Genomic DNA, 23,199 nt, shown 5'->3' with positions numbered 1-23,199 from the left:
CCAGATAGTAGGGAAGATTGAGAAAGCTTTATTACATTACATTATCAATATAGGATATTGTATAGAAAAGTTAAAGGAAACTGTCATGACACATTTTAAATCTACAAAAAGGACTATGATGGGAAATATAACTGGTTTCATATTAAAAATTCACATCATGATTATACATCCTTCTTTGAAAAATAAAATATAATGTACATTGAACAGAAATACCTCTTAAGAATCTGGGCAATGTATCATATTTCATCTTATTATACTTCCTGCATAAATTATAATGGAATCATACTAAGAAAAATAACTACAGGCTATAACAGGGATGGCTAACCTTTTTGCCATCGGGTGCCAGGAAGGGGAGGGGGCGGGGGAGGTTTGCGCGTGCGTGTGCCCATACCCATAATTCTATGTACCCCGCCACACGCATGCAAGCGCAACCCCCCTTGCCCCCCTCTCCTGGCACGCGATGGCCCAGTAGGCCCGTTTTTCTTTCTCACCTGGCTCCAGATCCTCTCTATGCATCTGGGGAGGGCAAAAACAGCCTTCCCCACCCCCTCGGAGGTCAGAAGTTGAGAAACGGGCCATTTCGGGCCTCCGAAGGGGTGGGGAAGGCTGTTTTCACCCTTCCCAGATGCATAGAGAGGATCTGGAGCCAGGGAGAAAGAAAAATGGGCCTTCCCCCCCACACCAAGCCCTCTTCTGGTGGGCCCAAAAGGGCTGAAAATCAGCTGACAGAGCTGAGCTGGCATGCCAGGCAACATGACTCCGCGTGCCACCTGTGGCACAGCTTCGCCATCATGGGGCTATATTTTATGCCTAAAAGTGATCTAAACTGAAATCACATCAAGTTTTAATTTATATTTCTAGCTATGAAAATGAATACTTTTTCTCTAAAGCCATCCTATAAAGCTGTTTTTAGCAAAACATATAAAAGGTAAAGTTGCTTTAAACCAAAAGGATACCCATTTTACTTGTTAAACCACACTATCTTCCATCTCAAATATACCCTGCGCATGTACATAATAAACATAGGAGATTTCACTTTCATCTCACATGTTTCTCAAATGTCACTTTGATAAGCATACAATTGCATTTCTATGCCCTCCCCAGGATAAAGAGTGCTGGAAAAGCTGGAAAACTAAGTTAAATGAATCTACTAAATTATTTTGTTTTTTTTCAAATCTTTTCACCTTTGAATTAAAATTATCAATATGCTTATTTGACCATTAGCCTTCTTTTTTAATGGATAATCCATTAATTTCTGTCCAGCTGGGTCTTTTTTGACTTCTGTTCTGAGGATGGACACAAAGATAATGAATCAAAATCACAGCACAAAAATACAAATACTGCCGGGGGGGAATTAAAAAAAAATACTCTTGTGGTCATCAAGTCACTCAAACCAAATAGTTATGTACAATAAGTCATATTTGTTAATGAATAGTATCTTATATTACATTTCCTGGCTGCATTCCCCAATGCACATTTACTCATCCATATACTACTAACACTTTTTGGTTTGTCCATGTGTAGCCTTTAACTGGGCAAAACAGCACATCATAGGACAACAATTTTTGAATCAAAATACCTCAAACAGGCTAACTCACAGAATGTGTCCAAAATCTGGAACCCATGACTCTTGTAAGCATTGAAAACTGGCACATTTTATAAAATAATTTGTGGCATAATACAAAATGCCATAAAATATTTCTTCTGGTCAACTCTTGCTGTTTGACTCTGCTATACAGTTCAACATGGGCTATTTTCAAGGCAGATACATCTCTAAATATGTACCTGGACTTTTAAAAACTTTTGCAGTGAAGGTAGTACATTAGAAGCTCTGTCACTGTTGAAGGCATTGGGGAATCTGGTAAGAATGAGTCAGGCATTGAGGAATCAGTCCAATGTGTCATGGGGTCATCAAATGTGTGTATGTAGACAGAGACAGGAGACAGGCAGAGATGTAGGCAGAGGCAGAAGCAGAGATGTAGACTTAGAGGTAGACAGAGGCAAAGCGAGAGCCCTCTCTTCTCCCCAGGTAAGATTAAATTATGCTTTGTTAATAAAAAGCCTTTGTTGGTAGAACTGGCAGAATCCAATGTCCTTACAGTCCTCAACACAACTGCACCCCACCTTCATTATCACCACAGTACAAAAAGCTAAGGTATTCTCCAAAACATCAGGATTGCAGAATTATCTAAAACCTTACTCTTCTTCATCTGGTTAATGATGGGACCTTAGATTCTATCTTTTAGGGCTAGCAGAAAATCAGAAAAAAAGATTTATTAATACTCATATTATTGCTTGACAAATCACATAAAACATACAAAATTATATGAAGTTTATATACTAATTTAATAAACACAGAATTTTAATATCTTGGCTAGCTAGAAAGTCCTACTCATTAACTAAAAGCTCAAAGCTCTTTCAAAATTAGATCACATAAAAGCCATTAGAATGCCAATTATGACCTGATACGATTATGTTCATTCTTAATTCTTTTAAGAGTTAATTCATTTTTTAAAAAAACAATTTTTCCATTATCATTCAGAATTCTTTATCAGTTGCTGTATTCCTTCTTTTTAACAAAATGTAAAAGCATTATGTCTAACTAAAACCATTAGTTTTTAATTGTGCAATATTAAATAACAGTAGCAGAAGAATTATAAATGTAATCAAAATTTGTATTAATTTAACATGGGTGCAAGCCTTTTATTTATTTATTATAACTTTTAGAATAGAGGTATTTATGGCTGATAAAGTAAGTGAAAAGGAAAAAAACACATTGAATATGGAAAGCGAAGGCGGACAAACAACCAAAACAGTTATTTAGAACATCGTAAATTTTGAAATATTTTTATGATATTCCAAAACTCTCTGAGAATTTGGCTGCTTTTCCAGGCCTGGAGGTAGATTTGTTAAGTCCTTTTTCTTTGGTATATTGTGTTTTTTTCTTCTGGATGTGCCTGATCATTTTCTTTTCATATTATGGTACTTTACTGGAAGCTACCCAGAGTAGTTTGGCAGTATATTTTATTAACTAAATTAATATTTCACTAGATGCCTTCCAATCCTGGACCCCAAATTCAGTATGCAACTTCAAATGTCTTACCGATCAGGGATTTCTTCTCTAACACTATCAGAATAATACTACACTCTAAACTATTAGAGCTGAAAACCAAAGGGCTCAAAACTTTTTTTTCTTCTATCAAAATGAGATCCCATCTTATCTCTCGTATTGGTCTACCAAGCATGAAATTAATGCTAGATTAAAAGAATGTGTGATTAATACAAATTTGGTACCTTAAACAACATAGCCATCTTGTATGTTAATTGTACTATCTGTATTCTACCAGCACTTTGTAAAGGAGAGGTACTTCTTGTTTTAACTCTATATTTCAGCAGCAACTCTGTGGTTTCAGTACAGCATGTACAATGGGGAAATCAGGATCCTAAGGTTATGAAATTGTGGGTAATTTATCAGGTTCTGATAAATTTAAGCTTAAATTTAGCATGCTCTATTAACATTGACAACATTTTCATAACTGGCTTGCCAATGTCTTCTTTCTAGGGTCAAGAAAGAGTGACTGGCTCAAGTTATCCAGATGACTTAATGTCTAAAGCAGTACTAGAATTCAGTGTTTTGATTTCCAACCTGGTGCCTTAACAATTATACCAAGAAAATTGCAGGGACTAGTCCAGAGAGTTGCCAGAAATCAATTCTGACTTGAAGGCACATATTTTAAAAAAGTAATTACAATAACATATTTAAAACGATTTCAAGGACATGCTATATTATGCTCTAGTTCATCATTACCAGCTTTAAGTGTTCTTTTCTTCTTCTGCCAGAAAAGGAAGTTGATGAGCAAGCTTCTGATTCTGGAGTTCCCAGTTTGCAGTTATCTTCTTCACCGTCTTCCTCATCTTCCTCAAAGCACCATTCTGGTAAAGGAGGTGGCGCTGGCATATCAGCCACATCACCATAACGACGGAAGAGTTCTTTCAAATAGTCACCTTTGTAGATACCAGGCGGTCTGGCTTGAGTAAACGTAGCCACAGAAGCTTCAACACTGCAAAAAAAAGTGACATTGTGTGAGACAATGTAGGCGTGAAAAGAAATATTCAGAAATACTGTAGCTCCAAAAAACCAAGAGGATGGAGCAGTAGCAGATCCAAGAGTCAACATCAAATATTCCCAACTGGCTCCCATAAAAACTCACAGCAGTTCTTATTACACTGTCAAGGCTATATTGAGAGGGTTCTTAACCGAGGCTTTCCTGAGGGCCATGAATAGATGTCATGGGACCCATGAACCTGGATAGCAAATAATATTATTTTACTTTGGCTAACCTTTAACTAAAACTTAGCTTTTCATTCAATAATATATACAGGCAAAAAACCAATTTATGGGCTGCAGACTCCCAAAAATGTTTCTTAACTTCAATAAAGTGTAAGTATCTAAAATGATTATTTACAAGTGTGCACTCTTGTTACTGATGTAATAAAGAAGCACACAATATTACTAAAGCACATATTTGTTATTGTTGGAATATTTTGATATCTACATTTGAAATGTATTTATTTAATTGCTTGGCTACCCAACTTGAACAATACACAACTAAATAATTTGTAAACTGGAATTGCTGAGAATTGAGCAGCATATATATTTGATTAATTAACAGCAGCTTACAAGAAATAACCAAGATAAAACCAACAATCAGGAATTAATAATAATTGCAAAAGGCAACTTTACTTGGAACAGCTTACATCTACAATGATACTTTTAATGCCATCAAAAAAAATCTGCCTATCCCAGGTCCTTAGGAAGGACTCAATAAGTGGATAAAAATACCAAATCCAGTCTAAACATCTGGTTGACAGCATGACAAACCATAATTACAACTCATTTCTTTTATATAGGTAGCCTTTGAGTTATGATAGCAATTGGGACCAGAATTTCTGTCACTAAGCAGCAGTATGATCATAAAATGCAACATCCTGTGACCACCTAACTTACTACCGGCAATTTCAGTTGTCATCATAATTAAGGACTGCAGAGGATATTAAGTGAAAACCACATCTGATCACAACTTCTGACCTCCTGCCAGCTTCCCCATTGACTTTGCTTGTGGGAAGCCAGCAAGAAACAATGGAAATTGTGATCACATGATTGCAGCTTCTGTAATGTTGTAATCATGAGCTGGGCATCAAACAACCAGATCATAACCATGTGCCTACAAGAATACTGCAATAGCTGGAACTCCAAGAACCGGTCGTAAGTACCATTCTATAGTGCTGTTGTAACTTCGAACAATATAGTAAATGAATGGTCATATAACCCAAGGATTACCTGCAATACAATATATATCTATGCATTTAATTTTATGCATTTAAATACGTTTTACTGAGAAAGGGTCCATACGTTTCACCAGAAACTCAAAGAGGTCTATAGCACAAAGAACAGTATGTCTGTACAAAAAACTGTATTTCAAAACTTCTCCCAAACCACAGAAAGTTAAGGCATACAAGAATTTCACCGAGATCACAGAGCAATTCAATGATAAGCACAGATCATGAATTATCACTGGCCATGCAGAACAACAGAAACAAAATGATTGTTTCTTCTGTCAAGAAGTAGCTCCCTTTGATCCTCCCTGAAGGTTCATCAGCAGAAAAAAACAGACAACCATAACAATTAAAGAACCATGTAGGTGGATAACCTTGGCTGATAAGGAAAAACTAAGCACAAATAAACCAGGTTTGTGTTCAGATAGGAACCAAGAAATCCGTAGGCTTGTTGATTAAACTGGAAAATAAAAGCAAACAGCAAAATCTGGGAAGAAGAGTATGGCAAACCACTTCTGTATCACTGCTCAGAAAACTCCATGAGTTTACCAGGAGTTAAGCTCACCTCAAAGGAGACTTTATTCTTAATGGTAAACACAGGAAAACCAAGCTTGTTTTTTTTCTATCCTCCTTCACAATTCTTTTTTCCTTATTTTTTATATAGATAAACCCAAGTATAAGACTATCTAGGCAAGTCACTTTGATAGTATGCTTGCCTAAAAACAGGGAAAATATTTAAAAGTTCTAAATATTTGAAATTTAAAAAATTTTAAAGTAAATATAATTCCTAACTAGTAATTATTAAATCTTGGGTTCCCAACATATCCTGCAACAGTAACGGGTCTTTCATAATGTGTCAAGAAAATATGAAACTGTCAAGAGAAACCAAAATATATTAGGAAATTAGCATGGGTTTCAGTCTTAACATACTTAAGTTTTTTTTTTTGTAATATTGTATACTTCTGGTGGAAATAAGGGAGCAAAATTATAAAAGTAATTGCCAATATATACTATGTTTTAATTACAAAAGAAACAGCCTTGCATTTTCATGGAATACAATTGCTTTAGAAAAAAAGCAAAGTGGTTGCTAAAGAAGAAAATACAACAAAGCTCCCCAAACAATTATTGGTATGATGCTCTTTTTCTTAAACAAGCTATAAAATCCATATCAGCATTTTGCATCTGTATTTCTACTATATTCACATGCCTAAGGAATAAATGATAATAGAATATTCTGTAGGAAATGTATTCTCATAAATGCAAATAAACACTAAATGTCTATTTGAAACAGCGCTGTAACAAAGGACTTTTTTAAATGTGATTCTGTTAAACTATTATCTTGAAGAGATTCTCCTCTTGATTCCATCCTTTCCACCATTTTTAGAAAATACTTTAAATCTGCTAGATTGTCAGCCAAAGGTGAGCAGAAAAAACAAGAACTACAATTATTAATTTATTCATTTAGCTACCGTATCTCGTATGCTACTCAATTCAAAATGGTTCCAACCAATATATTGTATCTACAGTAGATACAAAATAACTGTATTTTGTATTTTCAGGTTGTAATCTGGAGAGCTTTAGGAACATAAAATTAAAATCTGGCAGCATATAAATAATGCAAGTAAAATGTATAACAACAGCACAATAAAACAATTTTCTGATCAGGAGAAGCATCTCCCCTCAGTGGCATAAAAGGCACGTTGATAGCTAAATGATAAAACTAGAAAACTTTAATTCTAAATATAGTAAGCATAAAATCCTTCATTTTTGGTGATCCTTTTATTTGGTGAATAAAATATTCACCAAAGCAAAGCCACAGGACACCTCTGAACACTTAAAATCATGACAGAATATTAGGCAGGAAGGATTTAGTCCAGTAAAAGACATACATACAAAAAAATGGAATCTGGTGATCTCTACAGAACCCAAACACCCAAAAATTATGCCCACTGAAGAGCTTCCTAAAACAGTGGGGTAGGATGTCACTTTCTCATTTTCTGCTAAAGACGGGATACCTCTCCACTTGACTGTGATTCCAAATTAAAGAAGATGACCATCTTCAGCATTAAGCAATGACATTTTTTTGAGAAATGGCATGCCTTGAGAATGCGAAAAAAGGGGGGGATGTAATTAAATACAAACTGCAACTATTACAGGAGCTACTGTAAAATATTATTAATGTGTGTCTAGACACCACTGAAGTGTGAAACATTTAAGAACATAAAAAATAGTTACTGCTGGCATGTACCATTCAACATTTAATTAATGGAGAGAAGCAATATAGGTTCTTCAAGAACCTTCCAATTCACCTGAGCATATGACAAAGAAACCGTATTCCTAAAATCTTAACTTTTCCTGGATATAATCTTCAAATTATCTGAATAAAATGTAAAAACATATCTCAACGATCTTGAAATTTTAAATCCTATCAAGGACGACAATTGAATATTATTTCAGTGTATACAACTGTGTACCCAAGCCACACTGCTAATGCCACATACCGCCATCTCAAGATGATTTTTTTAAAAAAATATTTTCAAATCTTTCACCTTTCTATATCACATATAGAGCACAGATTGCGGTTAGCTCTTGAATAAAATAGATATATCCCTGGGTATGTATAAGATTACCTTTTACAAAAACTGGTCACCCTGGAATATCCAATTTGCTCAGCAGAGGGTCTGTTAATGTCAGCTATTCTTTAGAAGAGGTTATTTTCAAGCATGAGGGCATAATAAGCATCTCTCTTTGCATCTTTAAAGCAGCCACATCTTTTATCATGCTAATGATGCAGTTATGAAAGTAAATGCACATGCATAACTGGCCTTGCTTCCTTCTACAATCTGTCATGCAGCCACTGTTAAAACAGTCCCCCTTCCTTCTCATGTAATGTCAATTTTCACCCTTCCTTCCCCTCCTATTATATGCCTGCCAATTTAGTATTATACTTCAAATTTCTGATGGAATATCCTCCAGTCCATTATGCCAAAATAAAGCACATTAATATTTAATACGCCACAAGCAGCAGCTGCACAAGCCCAGAAAAAGATCTGGCTGATTTAATGATTCAAAGAAAAAGTACTTCTTACACATCCCACACATTGCAATGCACTCCTTTCAAAGGAAGGTCAGGCAGCTGGCTTTGTGCCTGGGGCAGGACTAGAACTCCGGGTCTCCCGATTCCTAGTCTGAAGCATTCACCACTACATCCAACTGGCTCTTGAATACTTTTTATAGATATGTAAAATGTTTGCATTTCTCTTAAAATCATATCTATATCGTTGTGGGCTGAGGGTTGTTTAAATGTGCTTTTCTTTGTTTTACTTTCTTTTAACCTTATGCTGGGGGGGGGGGGCGGTTACAAAAGATTATTTTCTACAATCTGCAGGATATGTTAGATTGGACCAAAGTTCAAATTATGGGAATAAAAGCAAAATGACTCTATTAATTTTTTTCATTTAATGAAATGGACAGGTCTGACATCTATTCAGCTCTACCACTGGACTCTTGTTGATTTGTTTTTCCAGAACTTTGCTAGGCAACTAAGGGTAGCAACTAAGGCCACTCCAGAAAAGAAGGGAAAAAATGCTACATGTATAAAACTACAGGTAGTCCTGGATTTACAACAGTTCATTTAGTGACCGAAGTTATAACAGCACTGAAAACAGTGGCTTATGACCATTTTTCACACTTATGACCATTCAGCATCCCCATGGTCATGTGATCAAAATTCAGACAGATGACAACTGACTCATATTTGTGATAGTTGGGAGTGTCCCTGGATCATGTAATCACTTTCTGCGAACTTCCGACAAGCAAAGTCAAAGGGGAAGCCAGATTCACTTAACCTTCATGTTACCAACTTAACAACTGCAGTGATTTACTTAATAACTGTGGCAAGAAAATGGGGCGAAATTCACTTAAATGTCTCATTTAGCAACAAAAATGTTGGGCTCAATTGTGGTCGTAAATCAAGAACTACCTGTATAGACTGGAGAGAAGAGAAAGTAGAAACATGTGTTTTGACAGGTCTGCTTTTCTATTAAATATTTATTGCCCTAACAGCAGCATTTCTGGAAGGGAAAGAGAACTCGGTGTTAAGTTTTATCACTTATCATTCATTATACTGTCACTCACTCTCCTGCTATATGACAATGTTTATAAATAGTTCATGAAATTTTTAAAGTTGTTGGGAAACAAAAAAAAATAGTTGTAAGCCACCATGAATCTGATCAAGCTTTGTAACGCACAAATGATAACAGCAATGATAATGGTAGACTAAGGAAAAAGGTGATATTTGTTTTCCAAATTTCAGATCAAAAACAGACATCAAGTCAAAATTACCTTCAAAACATTTGAAACAGGTCAAACTTTTTCTAAAAATCCAGATCAGTCTTGAAACAAATTAATCTAAATATTTCTATCTGGCAATAATAAAATCCATCGAAGAATACATAAATTTATTTTGCCTCCTTGATGACATACTGGAAAGTTGACAAATACTATATAACACAAAATATTCCATTTTATGGGGTGGGGCGGTGGCTCAATAGTTAAGACACTGGTCTTGTCAGCTGAAAAGCTGGATGCCCAGATTCGAGACCCAAAAGCCACACAACAGGATAAGATCCTGTCCTCATCCCTGCTCCTGCCAACCAGCAGTTCAAAACCATGCAAATGTGAGTAGATAAATAGGTACTACTTCCATGGGAAAGTAACAGCACTCCTTGATGTCATGTTGGCCACATGACCATGGACAGCTCTGGCTCAATGCCCTTGAAACAGAGATGAGTACTGCCCCTAATAGTCAGCAATGACTAGCAAAGTAAAATCCACAGGGTCTCCTTACTTTTATTAAATTTTATAGCCATTTTAATTTATATACCCCACTAGCAAGATGTAGCAAAAATTATCTATAATTAATTATGTTGATGACATATGTACAATAATGTAATTATGCTATTATTGCTATATCGCCCAAAAGTTTGGATGCCCAAAAGTTTTTTATAAAAAATTACCTCCAATCCAACTTTGCAACCAGAAAGGCACAGATAAGAAATCCAGTACGATTGAAACCATGTGTACAATGAACACCTAGAAGACAAAATTGAAGAAAAAATATAATTGCAATTACCAAGCTCACATAAAAGCATCAGGAACATTTGCTTGTCATAATCACTTTCCTTTCAAGGGAATTAATCCTCAGCTAGTATGTGATAATTCATTCTCTTCTCCTACCATTTACTTCTTCCTTCTCTGCAAGAGGAAATTGGAGCATGAACAGGGCCAGCCACATAAACAGTTCCTTGAATAAGCAAAAACTTCAGTTCTTTGCTTTGCACATTCAAAACAAAACTAGGGATTGAGAGCAAAAGAGCAACCTATGAACATGGAAGGCATTTTTCCAACCAGTTTTCAATCATCATTCTCTAGCTCTAAAGTGTCAGCAAATATCAATAGCTACTGACACATGAAGAAAATAAATATTCTGTAGGTTTCTGAATACATCTTAAGAATGTTCCTATCAGAATTTTTTTTTGGGGGGGGGGGGGGAATCTTCAGTATATTTTGCATAATACACATTTAGGAGGGAAAGCCGGGACAATAGTCTGCTTTTTCAATACAATATAGTACATTTGCTGAGTTGTCATATTCCTTTGAATGAATGCATACTTCTCTAAACAAGCTTCTGACAAAGTCACATCATATTCCATTCATCCCAAAACCCTGTATATAAATAACAATGGCTTTAAATATCTGATTGAACCATAGACACACTGAACAAATTTAGCAACCGAAACCAGGAAAGGAGAAAAAATGCACTTACGTAAAATCAAATATATATCAAGGTCTTTCTTTGAACATCATCAGAGTGTGAGTCCGAAACCTTTCCACACCCTGTTAAATTGTCCTTTCTAACCTGTCCTGTACTTCTGTTCTATCCTGTACTTTCATCCACCGCCATTTTCTTTCTCATGAGGATCTGGAGAGGAAAATTCTTTCCTGGCCCATTAGCTTCTTCTTGCCTCTACCTTTTATAGTTTACTGTCAGTTTTGATTTTATGACCGAACCTGATTACTGAATGTTTCATGATGCATGGCACTTAAAGAGACTAGCCATCAACAAGCTGTTTAGCTCAACTTATACAGCAGCGGGGGGGGGGGGGAGGGGGGGAGAGAACAAAAAAATGCTACTGTTGCAACATAAGGCAAAAAAAAAATCTTCATAGAACACGTAGTTAACAATACTCACAATTGGTGATATTTTGTTGCCTATATAGCACAAAAAAAGAGCATCAAGCAGATTATGGGAAGTACATTCAGCAGCTATTCTGGAATCAAAAGAGCACATGCTTTCATCTTGATATCAATTGCTGAAATGAGGCTACTGCTTCACCTCTTATTGCCAGAAACCAGGGCCATATTTCTGGAATAAATGGGCCTCGGGGCTCTCCTATTCTCATAGGATTTTTCACTCACTAGCTTCTATTTTAATATGGCTTAAAACTGACTGCACATCAGCAATCAGCAACTGTTATAAGAAAATTCTAAAGACTGCATTCAATTAAAGCAATGAAGCAGTAGGACTAAAAAAAAAATCCAAAAACATCTCTGCCTTATTTCTGTGATAATGTCTCCATCTAGTGGCCAAGAAAAAAAGCAATTCTTAAAAATTACATGGAGGTATCCAGTTCACATGTTTTAAAATTCAAATGAGGTTGTTGGAGTGAAATAGTCATTAAATATCTGTTGCAATTATTCTGGACAGCAACTCATTAGAACAAATAAGTTTGCTCAGGAGCACCGTCTTTCATGGATTTCATTACGTTTCAATATTGGAATAATTTAAGACTTTTCATCAGTTTTGAATCTCCCAAATCTGTCTAAATTAGCTCAATTCAATTTGATTATGTGTCTTGAAGTTGGTGTTCAGTTTTACCAAATAGATAGATCTGCTTCAGGATGACCTGTTCCCAACATGGCCCTGCAGGCCTTTCAATGTGCACCCAGCAGGGTGGATTTGATTTAAATCGAGTTGATTTAAATCACAATTTAAATCATGATTTAAATCACTAGTAAAGGCTTGATTTAAATCAACTCGATTTAAATCATAATTTTTAAAGAGCAACTGTCATCTCTGCTACTCCTTTGACCCACTGTTGACTCACCGATAGTTCCAGTGTTGCAGAATATACAGCCTCATGCTACATAACTAAGCTCCATTTCATGCTGAATAAACTAAATTATTTATGTATCTTAAATAGAAAACTATCTTACGATAGATTTTTACCCCAAAAGTTTTTTATTAAAATAAATTCAATAAAAATAAAAAAAATCCGATTTAAATCAAAAAAATCCAATTTAAATCAAAAAAATCTGATTTTTTTTTTCTTTTCTTTTAAAAATCATTGATTTTTATCCACCCTGGCACCCAGTAACTGAATCCTCTGCCTTGCTGTTGGTCATCTTCTTTCTTTCCACCTTTCCCAGAGAGCTAGGCCTTCACATAATATGTCCACATTTTGGTAATTTGAACCTAGTCATTTGGCTGAGAGCTCTGGACTGTCCTATGATCCATTCCATTTGTTCTTTGGATTATGAATGCTATTTTCGAGAGTCTTCTCTAACAACAAAGTTGAAAAGGATCTCATGGTATCTGGTTTCCTCATCTTTTACTTCCACAAGAACTGTTGTTTACCTGATGCCAATCTTTGTTAGTATAGAGGATATCCATATACATTTTCCAAGGCTTTTAGTGCTACCCCACACTAAATGCTAGTCAACAGCGTACTTCTTGATTTCTTGTTCCTTCACATTGCAAGCCAATCCTAAAAGTCAGAAACTATCTATCATTTCAATATCTTCTATTTTAGCACTGGTTGCTGGGCTTGTCATTAGCTTCTTTATATTTAATTATAGTGCTATTTTTCCTCTGTCCCTTGACTATCATTACTAGAGCTTGAATCATTCACAGATTATTGATGTTTCTGTGTCAATTTTTATTGGTATTCATTAGTTATTTTAATACAATGTATATGCTAACTATAAAGCAATACACACAGAAGACTAAATAAAAAAATCAATATAAAGTTTAACCTAGGTTTTCCCTGAAAAAATAGAGAGTACATTTTCTTTTCAGTTAAAAGAAAATAGTTTACTTATATTCAAATATAGTCATCATTTGGTATTTAACAAATACATTTAACAATTCAAATGGCGACAATTGAAAGAGAAAGTCTGAGGAGCACATTCCCTTAATTTTGCTGCTTCCACAGATTTTTTAAAAATCCTTTATTTCTGCTGCTTGTGTTTCGGCTAATAGTAGGGACTAATAAAGCTGTATAATGAAAGTAAAAATGAATGATTTTGTACTCATGTATTTATTTTGAATCTTAATTTACACACAAGCAAATATAAAATATTATATATTCGTAGAAAGACTGGTCTAACGGTTAAGGTACCAAGCTAAAAAATGGGAGACAGTGAATTCTAGTCCCGCCTTAGACATGAAAGCCACCTGGGTAGCTTTGGGCCAGTCATGCTTTTTCAGCCCCACCTCACAAGGTTGTTATTGCAGGGAGAATAGAAGGAAGCAGTACTTGGTATGTTCACTGCCTTGAGTTACTTATAAAAAATTAAGGCGAGATATACCGTGTTTCCCCGAAAATAAGATCCTGTCTTATATTTTTTTTGAACGCTGAAAAAGCGCTTGGCCTTATTGCCATGCATTCAAAAGCCTGATTGGGCTTATTATCAGGGGATGTCTTATTTTGGGGAAAACAGGGTACATACATACAATTATTGATATGTATGAAAAACAGTTTCCCTAAAATAGTTAACAAGTCTGGTCAAGACTTTACAATCAAAATTAGAATGCAGATTAAAATGCACTAAATAGCATGTTCAAATATTAAGAATAAACTTTATTGTGTATGGGTAATTATATTAAGAATTTAATAGGCAACTGATACAATCATTTTGGCCTCTCTCCAAGCTTGTCACTTGTACATAATCATGTAAAGAAATTGTGTGGTACATAAATAAAAAGGCATACAGTTGTTTAACAATGCTAATTGGGAACGGAAACTCTGTTAAGTAATATGGTTGTAAGTAAAAAAAAAACCATGGTACCACACTGCTTAGCAATGTCCATCAGCATTCAGCATTGCACTGTAATTAATGTCATAAATTAAAGAAGGAAAATAATATTAGAAAAGTGTATGCAAATCCAGTGAGGCATTTCCATAATAACATTTATTCCAGACCATTAAACATATCTGCTAACTTTAGTTCTTGTACATGTCCCAGTATAATCAAGTGATGAAAAATACCTGCAATCTCGAAGTTGGTGTGTGTGTGTGTCAGCCCTATGAGATATACAAATGAAGAAACTGATTCTATAGGACAACTAGAACTACATTATATTAAGATGGGTTACAGTAACAGAATCTAGCAAGTTTACTTGAGTTTTCCCTTTCTTCCCTCCCTCTTTTTCTTCCAAGGGTCAGGGTGGAGACAGTGGCTCTTTCTAATACTTCCCCCACCACCGCCTTCATGCATGCTTCTTCTATATCTGTTGTCCTAATTGCTTCTGGATAACATGATCACCTCTATGACTTAACTTTCTGATTAAATTATTTGGATTTCATCTTAGATTTCATCTTGATGCTTCCATATTCAGCAAGACATTGGTGTTAGCAATTTACTGTGTGATTTATCTAGATGAATGGAAAACTAAATAAAGTTCGCGACAGTCATTCAAGCTTGCCCCTTTTTACAAACATCATCAGGAATTTTTATTTCCAACGTTCTGGTATTTCACTCTATTTTGGGGTTTTTTTGTTCTATTGCTTGCTGTCATGATTCAATGTTGGCTGGATTATTAAATCGTTAAATGTTTATATGCAACTACAATGGAAAGTGGCAAATGGAGCGTTAGTATATTACATGGAAAAACAACCAAGACAGATGGAAAATAGTCACACAGCAGGTTAATATACATACCTATAAGTTCTGTTGGATTCTTACTGCGAAACTGTTCACATATACGAATGAATGTTTCTGTGTTTTCAGGCGTGGGACACTCTCCATGCCTACCAAGAAGAGAAGAATCAAGTATAGGCAAGAATTTTCCTCCATAAAACAATATTCAGGAGTCTCATCAGCTTACCCTTTACACTGAAGCTTTACATATGTGATGCCATCTTTTTCTACGTCACTTCTGTCATAGAACCTACTGGTGTTTGTCAAGTCTATTAACAGACCCATTTTAACCTGAAAGTAATAAAATTAGAGTTTAATACGGATATGTGAAGTTACACATATGGTGAACATAACCTTTAGGTAGTTTATTTATTTAAAACATGTGTATAGCTGCCAATCTTCTAACCAACTCTCAGCAGCTCTCAACTAAAAGTTAAAACAACATATACAATCATATTAAAACTATAAAATTAAGCCAATTAAAATATTAAAAACAACAAAGACCTGGTGCCAAGTCAATTCCTAACATGCAATTGTCCAATCCTATCCCAGTGCCTGGGAGAAAAGCCAGGTCTTTGGCAGTTTTTGGAAGGCTGGGAGAGTAGAACCCTCACGGGGCAGAAGGTTCCATAGGGCAGGGGCCACCATAAAAAAGTCATACTTCTTAAGTGTTTTGCTGGTTTCAGGTCTGGCTTGGTATAAAGAAAGAGAGTCCAGGTGTTTACCTTGATAAGCTTTTTTACATGTTTATTCAGCTGAATAAAGACGGGGGGGGCTTAGCAAGAGGGAACCTTGAACGTATTTTGACATTCATATTTATATGCTTGTTAGATTGTCCACTTCTCCACCCAGAAGCACTGGCACACTCCACCCAGACAAGCTGGCACACTTTAGATAAGAGAAAGAAGTACAGAAATAGTCATCCACCATCCTTGGAGATCTTCCAAGGACATTGGATGTTCTCCTAGGGACATTGAGTGTTTCCCAAGGAACTTTCCATGGACTTAAAGGCTTGTAGAGTCACTGGTGGTGACACTGGCACATATGCTTCCTCAGAACTGTCAATAAAAACATTAGATTCCTGGTCAACACTAGCCCTCATTAGGTGACTAAGAACATACCCACCCTATCTGATTTGGGAGGACAGGTAGATATCCTTAGGGAAAGGTGGTCCTGCAAATAACCTGGCCCTGTGCAATAAAAGGCTTTAAATGTGATAACCAGTTTATGATAAACATGTGTAATTCTAATGGTTAATATTCAGAAGTAACTTTTTTTATGTTATACATACACCATGGAAATAACATGGCTGTGTACATCCATCCCAACTGTATATCCCATCATTGAAATCCTCATATGCAGAATTTACAAGAGAAAGGATAGAGTCCAATGCTTCACTCCAATGGCCAAAACAGAAAGTGTGGTATCCCCTTTTATTATTTATAACGTTGTGAGCCACTCAGAATCACTTGCTAGTGAGATAGATAGATAGATAGATAGATAGATAGATAGATAGATAGATAGATAGATAGATATAGACAGACAGACAGACAACAAACAGACATACAGACATGTATTCAACCCATAATAAATATATTGGTAAGATATCTCTAAAGTTAGCATACTCAGAAAAAAATATATTAATAAAGTAATAAAAAACCCTTTATTATTTATATAGCAAAGAAAAATTCAATTATATTCTTTACCTTGAGACTCTTTAAATAGTTGGATAACATAGAGGGATGGAAACGATACTCTTCAGCAACTTTATCATCATATTTTGGTCCTAGCATTGTCTTCAGAGGTAAAAATATTCCTGTTTGGCAATAATTTTAAAAAATGCATGTAACAAACATAAAACCTCATAAAAACATCTGTCTGTTTGTTTGAATCATGATTAACATTCTTCATTAGGACAAGTTATAGTTTATGACAGAACTCAATATCATTTATATCAAAATTAAGTGCTGAACTGTAAAATGCAGTACCTGAAAAGCTTTATTAAATAATTTCCCATTCATTGAGAATACTCCAAAAGCATTTCTAGAGAAACTGTTAATTAAACCCCTTATTAGCCATATCATATAATATCTAAACTCATATATATTTAAAATAAATTATATGAAGATGAAGAGACCAAAATTCAATCCAGATAACATGGAATTGCTCAGGGACAAAAAACATGCAAATAATATTAACTGCTTCTGAGATAAAAGAATACAAGGAAATTCCTGGATCTGGCCTAGCTACTGAATTATCAGATGATAGCCATGGAAAATAAAGTGTTTCATCAGATTTAACGGCCTAGTTGTCAACAAGGTAGAATAATGTCTCAATTTGATTACAACACAGCATTCAACATATGTCTCTGAAAATAAATTTAGCTTTAGTTAGTCCAAAATATGACTGTCATCATTACAATAATTTTGCAAGTGTTCTACTGTTGCAATTTACTCCAACTGAATACATTTTAAATACTAGTTTTTAACCAATAGCTTTGGGGTTTTATGTGTTACTTCATTATAATCAAAGTTACTCCAGTATTCAATATACAGCGCATTCAGAAAATATTCAGAGCCCCTTCACTTTTGTCAATTTTGCTGCAGGCTGATTCTACAGTTGTTGAAATTCATTTTTTTTCTCAGTAATCTACTCTCATTACCTCAGAATGACAAAATGAAAATAGAATTTTAGAAATGCCTGTCAATTTATTAAAAAGAAAAAACTGAAGTATCACATTGGTATAAGTATTCAGACCCTTTACAACAACACTTGAAATTTAGCTTAGGTGCCTCCCATTTCTCTTGATCATTGCTGTCATGTTTCTACTCCTTGATTGGAGCCCACCTGTGGTAAATTAAATTGATTGGACATGGTTTAGAAAGGCACACACCTCTCTATAGAAGTTCTCACAGCTGACAATGAATACTGTAGCACAGCAAAAGCCATAAGGCAGGGGTGCTCGCGGCGTCACATTGTCGCCACATGACACATCGTCACTTTTTTACCTTTGCTAAAATGGGGATGGGCATGGCCAGCACGTGACACATCCAGGCCGCGAGTTTGATCCTGCCATAAGGTCAAAGGAACTGCCTGCAGAGCTCAGAGACAGCATTATTGCAAATCTCGAGAAGGCTACAATAAATTGAAGGTTCCTAAGAGCAGAGTGGTCTCCATAATCCTCAAATGGAAGACATTTGACACAACCATTACTCTTTCAAAAGCTGATCACCCAGTCAAATTGAGCAATCGAGGGAAAAGGGCCTTTGTAAGAGAGGTGACCACCAAGAACCCGATGGTCACTCTGACTGAGCTCCAGAGATCCAGATTTTATAGGTTTGGCAGAAATTATTGGAAACAAGTGTTCCTATAAATAGAATAACAGCATCAAAATGGTAACAGAATAACAATAAAGGAATTGGAAGGGACCTTGGAGGTCTTCTAGTCCAACCTCCTACTTAGGCAGGAAACCCTATAGCATTTCAGACAAATGGTTATCCAATTTCTTCTTTAAAATTTCCAGTGTTGGAGCATTTACAATTTCTGAAGGCAAGTTGCTCCACTGATTAATTGTTCTGTCAGGAAATTTCTCCTTAGTTCTAAGTTGCTTCTCTCCTTGATTAGTTTCCACCCATTGCTTCATGTCCTGCCCTCAGGTGCTTTGGACAATAGCGTGACTCCTTCTTCGTTGCAGCCCCTGAGATATCAAAACACTGCTATCATGTCACCCCAGGCCTTCTTTTCACCAAACTAGACATACCCAGTTCCTGCAACTGTTCTTCATATGTTTTAGCCTCCAGTCCCCTAATCATTTGTTGCTCTTCTCTGCACTCTTTCTAGAGTCTCAATATCTTTTTTACATCATGGCGACCAAAACTGGATGCAGTATTCCAAGTGTGGCTTTACCAAGGCATTATAAAGTGGTATTAGCACTTCATGTGATCTTGATTCTATCCCTCTGTTTATGCAGTCTAGAACTGTGTTGGCTTTTTTGGCAGCTGCAGCACACTGCTGGTTCATATTTAAATGATTGTCCACTAGGACTCTAAGATTCCTCTCACAGTTATTACTATTGAGCAAGGTACCACATATACTGAAAAGACTTTACAGATGCACCTTGAATTGCAATTGGAAGCCAACTGAGGGTTGTCCAGCTAGTGCAGCTCACAAAGAAGGGGTATCAGATACACTGAAAACTATTTATGCCAGTACAATCTGGATGAGCTGTAGCTTCCAAGTGGTCTTCAAGGGTATCCCATATAAAGTCCATTACCCTAATTCAAAGAAAAGGTGAAAAAATAAAAGTGACAATAAGACGAGCTTTTTACTCCAGAAAAGGATGCAACTGATGCACAAGCAGATCTATGCAACGGTTCTCTCAGCTATGGTTACAATTTATTCTTTGATCAACTAAGAATTCACAAGGACCTCAAATTCTGTATTGACTTTGTCTAGGGAAATGCCCTATATAGAGCTAGAAAGCTACCAAAAATAATGGATTTTTGAATGCACTGCCACTTGGTCTTGCTACAATTCAGTTTAAGCTTGTTTCTCCCCAACTAGACTAACATCTTACAGGCCGTAAAACAGAACCTCAACAGCATCACTTAATCCAGTCTTGGATTAAGATATCAGAACTATCATACATGCAAATATTGATACCAACCCATGTCATTGGATAACCTCACTCACCAGGTTCACATAGATGTTAAACATGAGTGAGAAGAAAGCTGAGACCCGAAGAACCACACAAAGCAAGGACCTCAGTTTCAATCTCTCTCCACCAACATCAACTGGAACTGGTTTTAGATTAGATTGAGAAAGGAAGAAAAACATTGCAACGTAATGTCTCCATTCCCTGTCCTCTAATGCCTAATATGGTATTCTTTAAATACCATAAATAATGGTATCGAAATCCACTGAAAGATCAAGAATAATCAGGGAGTTGCCCCACTGCTACCCCAATTCCACCAGAGTATACATTCTCAATGTTGTTTTCGTGCTATAACTATGTCTAAACCTTGCCTGAAAGACGATTACATAATGTGCTTTCCTTCAAGGCCCTTTAGAGCTGCACCCCATCACTTCTCCACAAACATACCCCAAAGCTAATTAGAAATTATCCAATACTATTGGATCCAGAGATAGCTTCTTGAGGAAGGGAGGCACCATTGCCTTCTTCAAGGCAGGAAGTATTGTCCCATCACTCAATAATAAACTGGGCTGAACCACAAACTTAATCAGCCAAGACATGGGTCTGCCCCAGGAGTGAAATCCAGCAGGTTCTGACAGGTTCTGGAAAACTGGTAGCAGAAATTTTGAGTAGTTCAGAGAACCGGTAGCAGAAATTTTGAATAGTTCAGAGAACCGGCAAATACCACCTCTGCTGGTCCCAGAGTGGGGTGGGAATGGAGATTTTGCAATATCCTTCCCCCAGGAGTAGGGAGGCAATGGGGATTTTGCAGTATCCTTCCCCTGGAGTGGGATGGAAATGGAGATTTTGCAGTATCCTTCCCCTGCCACGCCCACCAAGCCACACCACACCCACCAAGCCACGCCCACAGAACCGGTAGTAAAAAGTTTGAATTTCACCACTGGTCTGCCCTAGTGATTACTGCACTGACAAGTGTTAGAATCCTGTCCGCTTCCTTGAGATTAACAGGCTCAAAATTTTCTCAGATAACAAATATCCTACCTCAGCCAGATTCCAATCAGGACAAATCTAGAATATGTCCTCACTGCAACACTTAAGAAGTTCTTCTGATCTCTCCCCAGGGGTATCTGACTCATTCTTTAAAAAAATCTCTGGTCAGCAACCCTCAAACATAACAACAATCAATAAACTGTGATAAATTTAGAAAACAAGAGGTGCCTAGGCTAAAACTATTTCTCTTAGACAAACTATGGCTGCAAATATTTGCCTTTTCAATTGCCAAGAAGCTGGCCCAGCATTAGCTTTCCTTACTTAACTGAAGCTCTATTGGACTACTTAATAGTCATGTTTTACTTTAAAGGATTACCTAGTAAATTAACTAGCACAATTAAGTGTTGCAAATAATCTCTCCAACTCCCCTCCCTTTTTCCTAAAACAAGCAAGAAGCTGTCCCTGATATTTGGGCAGCATGGCTCAAGCTTTTGATTTGGGAGCATAATTAAACTAGGCCTTTAATTGGGCAGGTATACCTAATCTAAAGCTGGTAATCCACAGGTTTGCTCCTATCAGGCTGCTTGGGAGTTATTTGTGTTTCTGTTAGTTGTAGTGGGTTCAGTGAATTAGTAGTTAAATGTATTCATACATTACAAAAAAGAGGTTTTTTCTTTCTTTCTTTTGGAGTGAGAACGTTAAGAGAGAGGTCTGCATTTTCTCTTCCTTTTCATAGAAATACTATCAGAACAGCTGAAGAAAAAACTTCTCTCTGCCTCCTATCTCTAAAATCAGTCTCAGCACCTGATCAATGATTTTCCTATACAAGTAGTCCTCGACTTACAACGGTTCATTTAGTGACCATTCAAAGTTACACCAGCACTGAAAAAAAGTGACTTATGACCGTTTTTCAGAATTATGATGCTTTGTAGCATCCCCATGTTCATGTGATCGAAATTTAGATGCTCGGAAACTGGTTCATACTTATAACGATTGCTGTGTCCCAAGCCACATGATCCCCTTTTTCCAACCTTTTGATAAGCAAAATCAAGGGGGAAGCCAGATTCACTTAACAACCGGGTTACCGACTTATCAACCGCAGGGATTCACTTAGCCACTGCGGCAAGAACGGTCATAAAATGGGGCAAAACTCATTTAACAAGCGCCTCGCTTGACAACAGAGAGCTTGGGCTCCACTGTGGTCGTAAATCGAGGACTACCTGTATTAATAAGCCTGCTGGTCCAACAGAGCCAAGAAGACCCTCAATACGACCTGGACCAAAGGCTGCTCAGCCTGCACATGCGCAGGAGAGACTGAAGCACCATCTGGCGGGATACGCGACAGGCTCTCTTATCAAAGCCCGGCATCCCGTCTTCCGTCCTGCCACCGTTTACCTGCCACGGGTTGTCCGCGCCTCGGGCAGTTCAGCCACCGCGGTGGGATTTTGTTGAAGGACATGGCCAGGCCGAATGCAACAGCCGCAGCCGCCGCTATCGGAAGCGCTCGCCGTTAGAGGGAAACGGGACTCGGTTGGGGGGGGGAGAGGGAGACCCCGACAACAGCCGCTTCGCCCGCAAGTAACGCCGACAACCCACAATGCCCCGCGGCCTATTGTAACCGGTTCCGGGTTCTTTTATGTCGCTGCCGTTCTGCCATCACAAGAAGGGCGGGGCGGTGAGTCTCTATGGTAGGTCATTTTTTTTTGTTCTCCCTATAGAGATAGAAAGAAGAAGAGTAGTAGATGCGTTTTCACTTCTGGCTTGGCTTAAGACTTTCCATTGTAGTAGTAATCATGCACTGTAAATCAGTCCTGCACAAGAATCTGCGTTCATTTTTTTTTACCTTATTTGTATTTGATTTATCCATCGTATTTAGAGACTTCCCATCTCCCTTATAGAGCGATTCTGGACGGTGTACAGATATAAATTTTAATTTATTTTTTTTAACATTGCTGTAAAAACCGAGAAAACGAAGGGTGGCCCTGAGTCTCTAAATTCCATCATAACTTTCACACAGGAATAAAGCCACGTTAATGAGGCTTTGGCAGGGCAGGTGATTGAGGAAGGAGATGAAAGGGCGATTATATATTTAATTAAAATGCATTTCTGATGGGGATCACGCTTCCTCGGAAGTGAGTGTGATCAAGGATTTCATTCTAAAAAAAAAATGCTGATAAAAGCCGAGACCATCTTAGTGCAACTCAGTTTTATTAATTGAAGTTATTGTTCATAAT

General features: G+C 36.8%; 1 protein-coding gene across 3 annotated transcripts in view; it reads right to left on the bottom strand.

The window, feature by feature from the left end:
- Positions 1–22,548, bottom strand: part of RNGTT (RNA guanylyltransferase and 5'-phosphatase) — a 131,633-nt gene extending 109,085 nt beyond the window's left edge. For 2 of the 3 annotated variants that reach the window (XR_011601065.1, XM_070954031.1), the window contains exons 1-6: positions 22,361–22,548; positions 17,028–17,137; positions 15,509–15,612; positions 15,343–15,431; positions 10,356–10,431; positions 3,809–4,061 (exon numbers count right to left, since the gene is read on the bottom strand). Coding sequence is in view for 2 of the 3 variants with exons in the window: in XM_070954031.1 (XP_070810132.1) it covers positions 3,809–4,061; positions 10,356–10,431; positions 15,343–15,431; positions 15,509–15,612; positions 17,028–17,137; positions 22,361–22,424 (696 nt within the window). In the remaining variant the exon portion in view is untranslated. Of the gene's footprint in view, positions 1–3,808; positions 4,062–10,355; positions 10,432–15,342; positions 15,432–15,508; positions 15,613–15,825; positions 15,926–17,027; positions 17,138–22,360 lie in introns of those variants that run through there. The other variant, XM_070954038.1, reaches the window with a different exon arrangement.
- Between the last annotated feature and the right edge of the window lie 651 nt (positions 22,549–23,199).

This window comes from Pituophis catenifer, unplaced genomic scaffold (assembly GCF_029215685.1).
Source record: "Pituophis catenifer annectens isolate HBS135680 unplaced genomic scaffold, rPitCat1.0.hap2 SCAF_1, whole genome shotgun sequence".
NCBI lineage: Eukaryota > Metazoa > Chordata > Lepidosauria > Squamata > Colubridae > Pituophis > Pituophis catenifer.
This window is presented reverse-complemented; position numbering and strand designations above follow the sequence as displayed.